We start from the raw sequence: 14,657 nt of genomic DNA, 5'->3' as shown, positions 1-14,657 counted from the left end.
GATATATGTGACAAGTGAGCACTGGTGAATGCTGTCTGGTGAACGGTGAGCACTCTCTTTACAGCACCATGATTATAGGAGATCTGACTTATGAGGGCTGTAGAACAGGGCCTGGCACCAAACAACAGCGTAATAATAGCAGTCATAGTAGTAGTGTGCTTAGTTGCCCAGTCATGTCCAACTCTTCGCAACTCTATGGACTGTAGCCTGCCAGACTCCTCTGTCTATGGCATTCTCCAGGCAAGAATACTGGAGCGGGTAGCCATTCCCTTCTCCAGGGGATCTTCCAGACCCAAGGATCAAACCTGGGTCTCCTGAACCGCAGGTGGATTCTTTGCTGTCTGTGCCACCATTATAGGAGATTTGACTTATGAGAGCTTTAGAACAGAGCCTGGCACCAAATAACACAGTCATAGTAGCAATCGTAGTGGTAGCGCAATTTTTCACACTGTCCTTGATAAATTGTCAGTTGGCATGTCTGCATCAGTGAGAAACAGGTGTGTTCTTTGCTTTCAAATTCCCATGGCCTGACAAAGAGCAGACACCTAGTAAACAGCTATTGAATGAACAAATGAACAGATTCTGTTAGGCTCTACAAAGCACAAAAGTACATTCAAAAGCCATTGTCCCATGCAGAAGGCAAAATTAAGCTGGTCTGAATGGCAACCCACTCCAGTGTTCTTGCCTGGAGAATCCCAGGGACCGGGGAGCCTGGTGGGCTGCCGTCTATGGGGTTGCACAGAGTCGGACACGACTGAAGTGACTTAGCAGAAGGCTCTGAGACAAGGGCCAGATAGTACATTTTCAGGTTCCATGGGCCACAGGCGTTCCGTGGCAACCATTCAACTCTGCCGTTGTCATGGGAAAGCAGCTACAGACAACAGGTAAATGAATAGGCATAGCAGTACTCCAATAAAGTTTTATATATGGACACTAAAATTTGAACTTCATGAGGTCATAATGTGTTATCCTTTTGATTTCTTTCCACCACCACCCCCCCATCAACTACTTTAAAAAATGAAAAAACAATTCTTATCTCGCTAGGCATTCAAAAATAAGGGGCTGTGGAGAAGGAAATGCCAACCCACTCCAGTATTCTTTCTGGAAAAGTCCATGGACAGAGGAGCCTAGCAGGCTGCAGTCCATGGGGTTACATGACTGAGCACTCGTGGGTGAGGGTGGAGGGAGATGGGTTGGTAGCAATAAACTGATAAAACTTAAAATATATATATATATATATATATATATATATATATAATGGGCTAGTTCGATTCGGCCCGGGATATGGCAGCCCACTCCAGTACTCGTGCTTGGAAAATCCCATGGACGGAGGAGCCTGGTAGGCTACAGTCCATGGGGTCGCAAAGAGTCGGACACGACTGAGCGACTTCACTTTCTTCATCTTTTGCACAGGTCCACCTTCGCCCCACCGATTAGGCGGGCTGGATCTGGCTCTGGGGAGCGCGCGGTCTGAAAGGCGGGCTTTAGAATGGGTCGGGCAAATGGGCGGGGCGAGGGTGGGGCACGTGTCGGGCGTGCGGTTGGGAAGGGCAAGCCCGATTGGTCTACTCCAGCGGCGGAGAGGTGGAGGCGTGTTCGACATCCAGCCCATCAGCGCGGCGCTGCCGCCTCGCCCCGCCTCGCGCAGGCGTTTCAGTCAGCGGAGAGTGCGCCACGCCCCCTTTCGCGCCCAGAAGGGACTTCCGGGACAGACTCGCCGTGACGTCAGCAGGAGGGCAGGTAAGTGCGGGAGGGCAGAGGGGCGGGCAGGCCCGGTGTGGCTAGGGGTCTGTCCGCTTCCTCACCAAGCATGTGAGCCGCCCGAAGGGGGAGAAAGTGCCGGGTCCGCGGAGCTCTGCGGACGTGGGCCTGGTACTCTAAGCCGCCCGCGACCCAGCCTTAAGCCGCGACCCCAAACCCCGGACCCCGGCCCATATCCGATACCTCTTCAGGTTTTCCTTAGGGACAGTAAGCCTTACCTCGCTGCGTCGTGGTGAAGATTTTGTAAAATGATGCTTGTAAAATGGTTTGTCATCAGAAATAAAACGACCATCGTTTAACTTTGCATCAGGCGCTGTTCTAGATCCTTATTTAGCTCAACGAGTCTTGACAGCAGCCTTACCAGGTTGATACTTTTATAAACCCCATTTTACAAGTAAGAAAACAGACTCAGAGAGAGAAGGAATTTGCCTATACTGCTAGAAAGCAGCAGAGTCAGGATCCAAGCCCCAGCATTATGCCCTGAGCCAATGGGTGTCAGTGTTATTCTTGACACCAAAAACCAGAGATTTCTATACATCCCCTCTATAGTCCAACCTGTGCTACTCACTGGGGTGATAAAACCACTGAAAGACCCCAGTTCCTGTAAATGGAGTGCTTACTCTGTGCAGGCATTACCCAGTATGTTATTTCATTTACAGCAACCACAGAAAGTCTTCTTGCAGTCATCCACTGTTTACAGATGAGGAACTGTACACTCAGGGAGGCTCAGACAATGGCCAAGGTTCCCCAGCTAGTGAGGAATGGAGCTGGAGTTCCAGCCCAGGGAACTGTGTGTCCCTAAAGCTTGGGTCTTGAGAGTCCCTTAGACTGCAAGGAGATCCAACCAGTCCATCCTAAAGGAAATCAGTCCTGAGTATTCATTGGAAGGACTGAAGCTGAAACCAGTACTTTGGCCACCGATGCAAAGAACTGACTCTTTGGAAAAGACCCTGATGCTGAGAAAGGTTGAAGGCAGGAGGAGAAGGGAACAACAGAGGATGAGATGGTTGGATGGCATCACCAACTTGATGGGCATGAGTTTGAGTAAGCTCTGGGAGTTGGTGATGGACAGGGAAGCCAGGCATGCTGCAGTCCATGGGGTCGCAAAGAGTCAGACACTACTGAGTGACTGAACTGAACTGAAAGCTTGGGTGGGCACTTGTGGTTTTGTTAGTATTTTTAGTTTGGAAGTGACTTTAGAAGAATCTGGTCCAGGGGTACACATTACAGGTGGAGGATCTGAAGTGTAGAGGGGCTCAGGATGGGATGGTGGAAGACTTTATATCTGGGGCTTTTCACCCTGGCTCTGCCTTCCCGTCAGCTTCTGAGCTCGGGCAAGTTATTTAAGCTGACACATGCTGGTTTGTCAGCTGGAGATAGTAATAACGTCAGTGGAGTGTGTGACACACAGTAACTATTAGAAAGCACACAGCTAAGTTGGCAGAAATTACTAGAGACTTTCTGACTCCAGCATAGGGAGCCAGCAAACTCCACTCACAGGCCAAAATCAGACCACGGCCTGATTTTGTACAGCCCGCCGGCACAAAATGGTTTTAACTTCTTAAATGGTTGGGAAAAAAATCAAAAGAAGAATATTTTGTGACAGGTGACAGTCGTGTGAAATTCAAATTTCAGTGTCCATAAAGTTTTGCTAGGATGCTGCTACACCCATATATTAACATACTCTCGGCTACTTTCTGGCTGAGGTGAGTCTTTGAGACAGAAATGCTGGACCTCAGTGCAGAAAATTTGCCAGTCCCCATTCTGGACTATACTTTAGTCCCTCATAATGTCTATTCTCTCTTTTTTTAAAATTTCTTTTACTTTTTTTTAATTGAAATACAGTTGATTTACAATGTTGTGTTAATTTCTGTTGTACAACAATGTGATTTAGTTATACATTTTATATACATATATATATATATATATACACACACATTCTTCTTGAGATATTCTTTCCCGTTGCTGTTTATCATAGAATACTGAATAGAGTTCCCTGTGCTATACAGTGGGACCTTGTTTTCCATCCAATCTATAAGAGTTTGCATCTGCTAACCCCACATTCTCATAGCGTTTCTCTTTAGCATCAGGTTGAACTTCCTTCTGTTTGACTGGAAAGTCTCCTCTGGACATGCAGGGGGAAGGGACGTCTCCCCACCCCACATGAAAGGAGCCTGGTATTTGACACCTGTGTCATTCATTGACACTGGTCCTTATGGAACCTCAGTCGATTATCAGAGGTTCACACAGTCAGCATTTATCAGGAACTGTTCTGGGTGCCACAGACGTAGCACAGTATGACCTCGCAGAGGAGACAGACTGTAAACAAGTAAACAGACACAGGATGACATGATAGAAAGTCTAGGGAGGAAGTGACTTGAGGTCACGTAGTCAGGTGAGGCCTCTCACCGAGGTGATGTCTGAGCTGAGATCCGTGACAACGGACTGCTGGTAGAATAGCACTTGAGGCAGTGGGCCTGCACCCAGTGAGCCTTCTAAGGCAGGAAGCCAGTGTGACTGGAACAGGGAGAGGGAGAGGGGTAAAGTTGGGCTTGGGGAGGCAAGCAGGGGCCCCGCAGGCCGTGGAAAGGGACTCGACTTGATTCTCAAAGCCATGGGAATCCCTGGAGGGTTGTTTTTTTTTGTTTGTTTGGTTGTGCTGGCTCTTTGTTGCTGCACGAGGTTTTCTCTGGATACGGTGAGTGGGGGCTACTCTGTAGTTGCACTGGGCCAGCTTCTTATTGCAGTGACTTCTCGTTGCAGAGTTCAAGTTCTGGGGCACTCAGGCTTCAGTAGTTGCGGCCCATGGGCTCAATAGTTGCCGCTCCTGGGCTCCAGAGAGCAGGCTCAATCGTCGTGGCACAGGGGCTTAATTGCTCTATGTGGCCCATGGGATCTGCCCAGACCAGGGATCGAACCCGAGTCTCCTGCATTGGCAGGTGAATTCTTTACCCCTGAGCCACCAGGGAAGGGTTTTAAGACCTCTGGAGGCTTTTAAGCAGGAGAGCTGTAGTTCAGATTTATATTTGAAGAGATCCTTCTGGCCCTTATGAGGAGGTGACAGTACTCCTCCAGGTGAGCGATGATGGGGGCCACGGAGGGGTGAGAAGTGTCAGCTGGGAAATAGATGTTGGGTGGAGAGTGGACAGGACACTCCCTTTCCAAACAGCCAAACCACTCCACGGATGCCTCCTACACCTAGGGGGCGGACTACCACGCACAGCCCCCCGCATCTTCACAGGGAATCTGTGGACTGCTGAGCTGTCCAGAAGGGCAGCACTGGGCAGTGCGTCCACAAAGCAGTGTCTCATCATCTTTTCAGATTGGCCACGTGGAGGGCAAGGACCTGTAGGCAGCTACCAAGATGGTAAGTAGATGGGCTGTGCTCACTGGGTTTCTCTTTGATACGAGGGGGGAGGCCTAAGTAGCTTCCTCTCCCCACTAAACGTCTCCTTCCCCATCCCTACCCCTGACCCCAAGCTCTAAGGTATTTTTAAACTCTGCATCATGGTCTTCTCAGTGGAGTGGTTTTCAAACTTTGGGCATGCGTGCATGCTAAGTCACTTCAGTCATATCTGACTCTGCGTGACCCTATGGACTGTCGCCTGCCAGGTCTGTCCATGGGGATTCTCCAGGCAGGAATACTGGAGTGGGTTGCCATGCCCTCCTCCAGGGGATCTTCCCGACATAGGGATCGAACCCACATCTCTTGTGTCTCCTGCATTGGCAGGCAGGTTCTTTACCACTGGAGCCTACCTGGGAAGCCCAAACCTTTGTGCGAGCTAAAATCACCCCAGGAGCTTTTTTGCTTTCCTTTTTTTAAAAAATGAGGTGAAATTCACATAAAGTAACATGAATATTTTAAAGCATGTGATTCAGCAGCATTTAGTATAGTCACAATATTTTGCAACAACCACCTCTCTCTAGTTCCAAAACATTTCCATCACCCACAGAAGGAAACCTTATACCCAATAGCAGTCGCTCTCATCTCGTCCACCCACACTCCCAGCCCCTGACAACCCCCAGTCGGCTTCCTGTCTCTGTGGATTTGTCTATTCAGGACCTTTCATGTCAAGGGAATCCTGTACCATGTGTCCTTTTGTATCCAGTTTCTTTCACTTAGCAGGATGTTTTCAAGGTTTATCTGTTAAAACATTGTAGCAGGTATTAGAGCTTCCTTCCTTTTTATGGCTCAGTAATATCCCATCACATGGTTGGACGACAGTTTGTTTATCCATTCATCCATTAATGGACACGTGGGTTGCTTCCACCATTTGGTTATTGCAAACAAACATGTATGCACAAGGATGTGTAGAAACATGTTTTCCAGGTTGCTTTTGAAAAGCCCTGTGTCCTGTGACTTCCCTGGTCAGGGAACAAGATCCCAAGTGCTGCACCTAAGAAGCAGGACAGCAAATAAATAATTTTTCTTTTCAAATGGGCTTCCCTGATGACTCCGTGGTAAAGAATTCTGCCAACACAGGGGACGAAGGTTCAATCCCTGGGTTGGGTAGATCCCCTGGAGAAGAAAATGACAACCCACTCCAGTATTCTCACCTGGAGAATCCCATGAACAGAGGAGCCCCATGGGGCTGCAAAGAGTGGGACATGACTTAGCAACTAAACAACGACAAAAACCGCACCAAAAAATAAAGAAAGAAAGGAAAAGCCCGTTTCCGGGCGCCAGAGCAGGTGCTGTGTCTATGTGGTTTAGAAACTCCTCGGGGACTTCCCTGGTGGTCCAGTGGCTAAGATTTTGTGCTTCCGATGCAGGAGGCCCAGGTTCGATCCCTGGTCAGGGAACTAGATCCCACCTGCTGCAAATAAGACTCAGCACAGCCAAATAAATAAATATTTAAAAAATATAAATGTATGGTCATAACATGCAGCCAGGTTTGAGACCCACTGCTTTGGTAGATCACTGAGTCAATTCAGCGGGTGGCTGCTAGCAGTTAAAAGAGAGACTCTCACCGCTGGATGATCATTCTTTCCTGAAACCCGTGCTTTGACTGTATTACGTGTGTATGTGGTGTTAAATGTGTCTTATTTTAAGTCACAGTCCCAAAATAACCGTGAAAGCCATTGTGCTAGGAGAGAGTGACCCTCGTGGAATTTTCCACAGCAATGGCGGTGGAGCATGTTTTGTTTTGTTCTGTTCTTTTGGCGGAGCCGTGGAGCTTGCAGGATCTTAGTTCCCTGACCAGGCATTGAACCTGGGCCACGGCAGTGAAAGCACCAAGTCCTAAACACTGGACTGCCAGAGAAGTCCTGACAGTGGGCTTTTTTTCTCCCTAAGTCTCCAGTCCTCAGCCACACATCCTCCAGGAAGTCCCTGTCTCCCTCGTCCAGGTCTCGCCCCTTGAGGCTACACAGGTAGGTCTCCTGCAGGACCCACCCTAAGTCACGTCTCTCTTCTGCTTTCCAGGGTGAAAGGAAAGGCGTAAACAAGTACTACCCTCCGGATTTCAACCCCGAGAAGGTAAGGGGCAGCCTTCCTTCTCCGTGTCCATGATAGCAAAGCAACCCCTGGGCAGGGGCCCACACACATCGTCCCCTCCTGGAGTCAGAACCACGGCTGCAGAAGCCCAGGCAGCCTGAGAAGTCTCCCTGCCTTACGCTCACCACCTGGGTCTCGGGGCAGCCCTCCCTCCTGGGTGGTCAGTGTGGTCCTCAGCGGACCCAGCATTGGGTGTGGCGTGTTTCCAGCGGAGCCAGGATGAGATCCCCTCGCCCTTCCGGCTCCAGCTCCTCTGGCCTCCTCGTTGTTCCCTCTGCCGGGAACCTCTGCCCATTTTGACCCCCAAGGCTGCTTTCCTTCCTTTAAGTCTCTCCTCACAGAGGGCCCCCCTGATGCCGCCTTGTGTTCCGTCTCATGACTGAGTGCTTTATTTCTCTCAATGCCCTCACAACTCCCTGACACACAGTTTATTTCTTTGCATGTTGTCCATCTCTCCACCTGGAATATCTACTGCTCAAGGCCAGGGACACGCATCTGTCTCGTTCAGGCTATGTCCCCATGCTGGGCGCTGAGTATGGGCCTTTGAATGAATCAGAGCATCCTGGCTGGTGGTCCCTGTTGACTCGGCTTTTCTGTGCCACAGTCTCCCCATACGTAGGTCCAAAGGGGAAGCAAAACCACCTGGCCTCCCAGAAACTTGGAGGGATTACCTGAGCTCCCCCGACTCAGCAGTGCTAATCTGCTCCCTCTTCCTTACCACACAGCATGGCTCGCTCAACAGATACCACAACAGCCACCCCCTTCGGGAGCGGGCTCGGAAGCTGTCCCAGGGCATCCTCATCATCAGGTAAGGCCCTGATTGTCACCACGCCCTTTGCAGCGTAACTGCAGCCAGAGTCTCAGGCATGGACACCCAGGGAGAACCCATGCGGACAAGGACAAATGAGCTGTTCTCTGTTTGTGTAGGTTTGAGATGCCCTATAACATCTGGTGCGATGGCTGCAAGAACCACATCGGCATGGGTGAGCTGCCTTCTCCCTACCCCGCCCCCCACTAGTCAGCCCCATGGCCAGCGAGCCCCTTAAGTTGCTAAGTGCTGTGAGAGACCATCTCGCTGACGCCCCAGTCAAGAGTCGAGGAGAAGATAGATCCCCCCTTCCCTACCCCCAGTAACTGGTGGGCTGTGGCCACTTCATGGCAGAGCAGTTAGGAGGCTCTGGGTTCAGATCCCGTCCCTGCCACTTCCTAAGCTGGGTAACCCTTAGCAGGCAACAGAGCCTCCATGCACCTCGGTTTACCCATCTCTGAATTGACATATGAGTGCCTGCCTGCATGGCATACAAAGTGCTTAGTGCAGAGCAAGAAAAGAAGGGTGGGCCTTTATTATTTTTCTAGAGAATATCCAGGTTTGGGGGTGTGGTTTTTTTTTTTTTTTCGCTAATTAGATGATATATTCTGGGATCTGATCTTGCTTTACTAAGTGAAAAAGGCTTAAACTACAAAAACAGAACTTGGGGTGGTGGATAGTGTGGCCCCAGTGGTTTTCTTTCCCTGGGAGGCTGGGGGCTGCTCTAGTTCATGGCCTTGAGGGTCAAGCTGAGCCCTGCTCTTGGTGCCCTGAGAGCCTTGTGGCCTTTGGAGCAAGTGTCCCTGGCTGGGTCTGATCAGGGGGGTGCGTTACAGGGGTCACTCAGCCTCCGCCCTGGGGTGACCTGGCCCTTCCTTCTTGCACTGGTCCCTCCCTCTGAAAGCCACCAGCTCCTGTTTATAGAGCAGGCTCTCCCCTGGGCTGGGTGCTGTGGGATGGGCTGGGGATGTCTGCACTGCAGAGAATGAAACGCAAGCCAGGAGGGCCGAGTCACCCACCGCAGGCCTCAGACCCCTGTCTCTGCATCCATCTGTGCACCTGTGGGCACAGTCAGGTTCAAATGCTAAAGGCAACAGTAAGGGCAGGGGCGGCAGCAGGCCAAGCCTACAAGCCCTTGCGCGCGCCATGGGCTGTCCACTGAGCACTTTATTCACTTATTTATTTTTGGCCGCACTGTGTGGCTTGAGGGGTCTTAGTTCCCCCACCAGGGATTTGAATCCACGTCCCCTGCAGTGGAATCGAGGAGTCCCAACCACTAGACTGCCAGGGAAGTCCCAAAACCAGCCCTTTTGGGACAATCACTGCCACCCAGCCCTGTGTTAAGTGCTCCATGTGTGCACATCAGCCCTGTGTGGTGGCCGTCATAGTCATCTCTGTCCAATCCAGGCAGCTGGACTAAGGTCTCGCAGCTGGTAGGGCAGAGCCAGGATTTGAACCCAGGCCCTCTGGCTGCAACCCACCACCTTCTGTGGCTTGAGCACCCATCCCGCAGCCCCAAAGGCTCTTTTCCGCTTGAATCTCCGGAGGTGTCTCCCCTGCAGGCCAGTGGAATGCCACTCCTGTCTGCCCCCCACCACCCCAGGAGAAGACGCTGAGGGTGCGCCCTAGCCTCATTCTCTCCCTCTCCTCCCAGGTGTTCGTTACAATGCAGAGAAGAAGAAGGTTGGCAATTACTACACAACCCCAATCTACAGGTAGAGGCAATCTGGTGGGCCGAGGGGTGAGGGGCTACACAGAAGTTTAAGTGGGAGGGAGGCTTGTACCGTCTGCCTGAAGATCACCCCCTGCGGGTCTCTCCTGAAACCAGCATGGTCTGTCAGTCTGGGCACATCCTGCCTAGACCCCTCCATGGCTCCCTCCTTCCTCGGACTAAAAATCTCAGGTCTCCCCGTGGCCCACAAAGCCCCCTCCCTGCCTTCACCTCCTCCCACCCTCGCCATCACTCAGTCTCCTCCAACCACACAGCCTCTCGCTGCTCCTCACATAATCCCTCTCTGGTGCCCTCTGCCTGGAACGTCTTCCCCCGACATCTGCAAGGCCCCCTTTCCCTCCTTGGATTTCTGCTCCAAAGTCGCCTCTCAGAGAGGCCTTTCCTAAAGCAGTGCTCTCCACCCAGCGCTGTGGTGGTTTGAGCATTCCCCGCCCACTCAGCTGCCACTAGAACATCAGCCCTGCTGAGAGCAGGTCAGCTTCCTTCACCGCTGCGTCCCCAGCAGCTGGCACCAAGCCTGCCGCAGAGCAGCCTGGCTTGGGAGGGTTTGTTGAATGAATGAGTGAATGAATGAACGAATGCACGGGATGAATATATAAACTCCAGACAGGTCGTCAGTGCTGGGGCGATGGGCCCATACGTGTCACCCGTTGCTGTGCCCCCAGACACAGACCAGCATGCAGCAGGTTCTCCACGAATGCTAGTTGATGATGTAACGCACACAGATGGAGGGAAGCAGGCAGGGGTTGCAGGGTGTCCCAGGGCGACCACAGTATCCAGATTCCCGCCTGCCACCCTCTACCCTCCCAGGTTCAGGATGAAATGCCACCTCTGTGTCAACTACATCGAGATGCAGACGGACCCCGCCAACTGTGACTACGTGATTGTGAGCGGCGCCCAGCGCAAGGAGGAGCGCTGGGACATGGAGGACAACGAACAGGTGCTGACCACAGGTGAGCGCTGTGGGTGGGCTCGGACCCCAACCCTGGTCCTCAGCCGGGGCCCCAAAGGCCCAGCCCCGTTCTCACCCTTGCAGAGCACGAGAAGAAGCAGAAGCTGGAGATGGACGCCATGTTCCGCCTGGAGCACGGCGAGGCTGACCGGAGCACGCTCAAGAAGGCCCTTCCCACCCTGAGCCACATCCAGGAGGCCCAGAGTGCCTGGAAGGACGACTTTGCCCTCAACAGCATGCTTCGGAAAAGGTTCCGGGTGAGCGGGGCTCCCGGCCCAGGGTTGGGACCACAGGTGGTAAGGCATCACCAACAGTGGAGCAAAGAAAGTGAAAGTTAGTCACTCAGTCATGTCTTATCTTTGTGACTCCATGGACTGTAGCCCACCAGGCTCCTCTGTCCATGGAATTCTCCAGGCAAGACTACTAGAGTGGGTAGCCATTGCCTTCTCCAGGGGATCTGCCTGACCCAGGGACTGAACCCGGGTCTCCTGCACTGCAGGCAGGTTCTTTACCGTCTGAGCCACCAGGGGGCCCTAACAGTGGAGCAGGGAGAAGGCAAAGTGGGCTGCGAGCCAGGTCCAGCCTGTGCGCCATCACTCCCTAACTATAGGCAGTCCTTTCACCCGCAGTTTCCCCAGCCACCATGTGGGGACCACCTCCCTACATCACAGCGCCTGGGGGGCATCTGGCCCAGCAGCTTTTTAAAATAATCTTTCTTCGTTTTCGTCTGCGCCGGGCCTTCATTGCTGTGCTGGCTTTTCTCTAGCTGCGGTGTGCAGGCTTCTCATCGCTGTGGCTTCGCTCATTGCAGGAGCATAGGCTCTAGGCACTCTGGCTTCAGCAGTTGCAGCGCACAGGCTCAGTAGTTGTGGCGCGCTGGCTTAGTTGCTCTGTGGCCTGTGGGATCTTCCCAGACCAGGGATCAAACCCATGTCCCCTGCATTGGCAGGCAGACTCAACCACTAGGCCATAACAGAAGCCCAAGGGTTTTCTTACTAATTATTTGTTACTAAAAGTGTGTCCCTCTGGCCAGGACTATAGCCTGAGTTGTGTGTCCCCTGCCTTCTGGGCATCCCTGAGTGGCATCTGAAGGCCCCCAAACATAACATCCCAGGGAAACCCCATCAGTCCCTAGTCTGCCCTGCCTGTATCCTCCCTTTCTCAGTAATAGAAGCATCTTTGTTCTTCCAGGCACTCAGCCTTGTTCCTCTTGTTATAACCACCATTATTTCCCCACGTCTGCATCCATTAGCACATTCTGGCAGGCTCTGCCAACATCCACAGCTTCCATCGTCACCCGCCTGGACTAGCACCGTCTCTCCACGCTGGTCCCCAGTGGCTCCTAGCTTCGTGTCCCACAGCCTGTTCCCCTCACAGCCATCAGAGGGCAGCCGTGAGCACCTGAGCCGGACCACATCCCTGCTATGCTCAGAGCCCTCCACAGCTCCCACTTCCTTTAAGTAGAACCCAAAGTCCTCCCCGTGGCCCACCAGGCCCAAATATTCTGCCCTCTGCCCTTCCTACCCCCATCTCCACCTTCCCCTTGCTCATTCTGCTCCGGCCACATTGGCCACCTCACTGGCAAGTGCAGTTCTGCCTCAGGGCCTTTGCACAGGCTGTTCCCTCCCCCTTGGAACACCCTTCCACCTAATACCCACATGACTGCCTCACTTAGACATCTTTTCTTGAACATGATCTCAGGGAGACTGCCCCTGCCCCTCCGCTCCACCACGTGCCATATTTAAAGTTGAACCCCCTGCCAACCCTCATATGCTTTCCCAGCATTCTTTTTCTCCTCATCATTTTGTCTCACTCACCCACTCGTACGTCAGCTTCAGCAGGGCAAGGGTTCTTTCCTGCTCACTGCCATATCCCTAGTGTCTAGAACAAGGCCTGACACTAGAAGGACATTCTGTAAGTATTTGTGGAAAGAATGAATGACTGGGAACTTCGTTGGCAGTCTAGTTGTTAGGACTCCATACTTCCACTGCAGGAGGCGAGGGTTTGACCCCTGATCGGAGAGCTAAAATCCTGCCTACCTTGAGTCACAGCCAAAAAAAAAAAAAAAAAAAGAATGAGTGAAGGACCCAATGGCACACATAGTAATAACAGTCATGTCTCCTGTTTGTTGAACAAGTTCTATGTCCCAAGCACTGCGTGAGGCCCTTTCCTCACATAAACTGAAAGAGGAGGAAATGGGAGGAGAGCTAGAGGAGATGCCCATGCCAGCTCCCAGCTCAGAGGGCATGGAAGAGGCATGACTCTGACACCCACCCTCCCTCCCCATGGCTGCTCTGTAGAGCTCAGTGGTAAAGAATCTGCCTGCCAGTGCAGGAGACCCAGGAAACCAGAGTTCGATCCCTGGGTTGGGAAGCTCCCCTGGAGGAAGAAATGTCAACTCACTCCAGTATCCTTGCCTGACTGGTGGGCTACAGTCAGTAGGGTCGCAAAGACTCGGACCCAACTGAATGACTGAGCGCTGTCCCTCTCTGCCACTTCCACCCCGACACAGGAGAAGAAGAAAGCCATGCAGGAGGAGGAGGAGAGGGACGAGGCACTGCAGGCCAAGGCCAGCCTGGCCATCCCGCTGGTGCCGGAGACAGAGGATGACCGCAGACTGGCCGCCCTGCTGAAGTTCCACACCCTGGACTGTGCGTGGGGGCCAGTGGGCATGGGGAGTCGGGTGGGGGGAGACGGGGGGTAGGCGCTCAGGCAGAGGGCGGCTCTGGACCTCCTTCTCCCCCACAGCGTACGAGGACAAGCAGAAGCTCAAGCGGACAGAGATCATCAGCCGCTCCTGGTTCCCCCCCACCCCGGGAGCCAGTGCCAGCAGCAGCAGCAGCAAAGCTAGCAGTGTCCTGAAGAAACTGGCCCAGAACCGCAGAGCCACTCCCACCAGCTCCCCCGTCACCATGGGGCACCTGGGCATCGTGCGGCGGCGGTCCCGGGAGGTCCCAGAGAGCCCTCAGCACCCGGCTGAAACCTTCAAGTCTGGGGAGCCACAGATGCCAGAGGGGGCCAACCAGAACAGGCCTGCATCCCCCCGAGACCGCTCTCTGGAGACAGCTGAGACCCCCAAGAACAGCAGGCCACTGAGGCAGGAGGAGAGCTGTCAGGACAGACCCCAGCCCCCGCCAGACACCTCCCCTGAGGCAGCCAACCCCCAGGACACACCACAGCCCTGCAGCCTCAGCTCCTCCCTCGTGGCTGACTACTCCGGTTCCGAGAGTGAGTGATGCCACAGTCCATATTCACTCCAGAGGCCAAGACTCACCCAGGAGGCCCCACCCAGGCTGCAGCCCCACTGGCCCACCAGCTCTTGGAGAGCTCAGTCCCCACCCCTGTGCACAGCTCACTTTCTCATGGTGATGGAGTTATTTATTTGGTCCTGGAGAGGGTGTCTGTGCCTTGTGGGACCCCAGACCTCCCAACATTAAAGCCTGCTTCTTTGCCCCTGCCTCAGATTACTAAATGGGCCCAGGAGCTCTGCCCCCACCCACCCACCCAGTGAAGCTTGCCCAGCATCTCTTTACCCAGTGCGGATGCCCTGATCACAGCCTTGGTCCCCACCCAGCTTGATGAGAGTTTAAATGTAGTAGCCCAGGCTGGCCTGAAATCAGGGCTGACTTCCTGGAGGTGGTGGAACAACAGGCTGAGTTTGTGAGGGATGAAAAGGGGACTGGATAACAGGGCAGGCACGTGGGGTGCTCTGCATCCTGGCCCAAAGCAGCAAAGGATGGAGCGCACAGGTGAGGGCTGCACCCACCAGGAGGCTCATGGCCCACCGCCTTCCCCTAAACTCTGGAGAAGGATCATTGCTCATTGACCGAGCGCTTGCAATGCACCAGGCACTGTCCGAGCTGTTGGAGATAACAGCATGAACAGTTAAGACACGCGGCCCTCTTAG

At 53.1% G+C, this 14,657-nt stretch overlaps 1 protein-coding gene and 1 non-coding gene across 2 annotated transcripts; both read left to right on the top strand.

Moving 5' to 3' along the window:
* Positions 1-1,673: 1,673 nt before the first annotated feature.
* On the top strand, positions 1,674-14,198 carry YJU2B (YJU2 splicing factor homolog B). The gene is made up of 10 exons (XM_052643582.1): positions 1,674-1,740; positions 5,084-5,128; positions 7,187-7,240; positions 7,984-8,066; positions 8,186-8,241; positions 9,721-9,781; positions 10,609-10,751; positions 10,835-11,007; positions 13,263-13,401; positions 13,499-14,198. The coding sequence occupies exons 2-10, from the start codon at positions 5,126-5,128 to the stop codon at positions 13,984-13,986; spliced, it is 1,200 nt and encodes a 399-aa protein (XP_052499542.1). The 5' UTR covers positions 1,674-1,740; positions 5,084-5,125; the 3' UTR covers positions 13,987-14,198.
* TRNAG-UCC (transfer RNA glycine (anticodon UCC)) lies at positions 6,492-6,564 on the top strand. The gene has a single exon. It is a non-coding gene; the product is annotated as a tRNA-Gly (tRNA).
* Positions 14,199-14,657: the final 459 nt, after the last annotated feature.

The sequence above is a fragment of the Budorcas taxicolor genome, chromosome 7 (genome assembly GCF_023091745.1).
Source record: "Budorcas taxicolor isolate Tak-1 chromosome 7, Takin1.1, whole genome shotgun sequence".
NCBI classification, from domain to species: domain Eukaryota; kingdom Metazoa; phylum Chordata; class Mammalia; order Artiodactyla; family Bovidae; genus Budorcas; species Budorcas taxicolor.
Note: the sequence above shows the minus strand (reverse complement) of the source record. Positions and strands in the feature narration are given on the sequence as shown.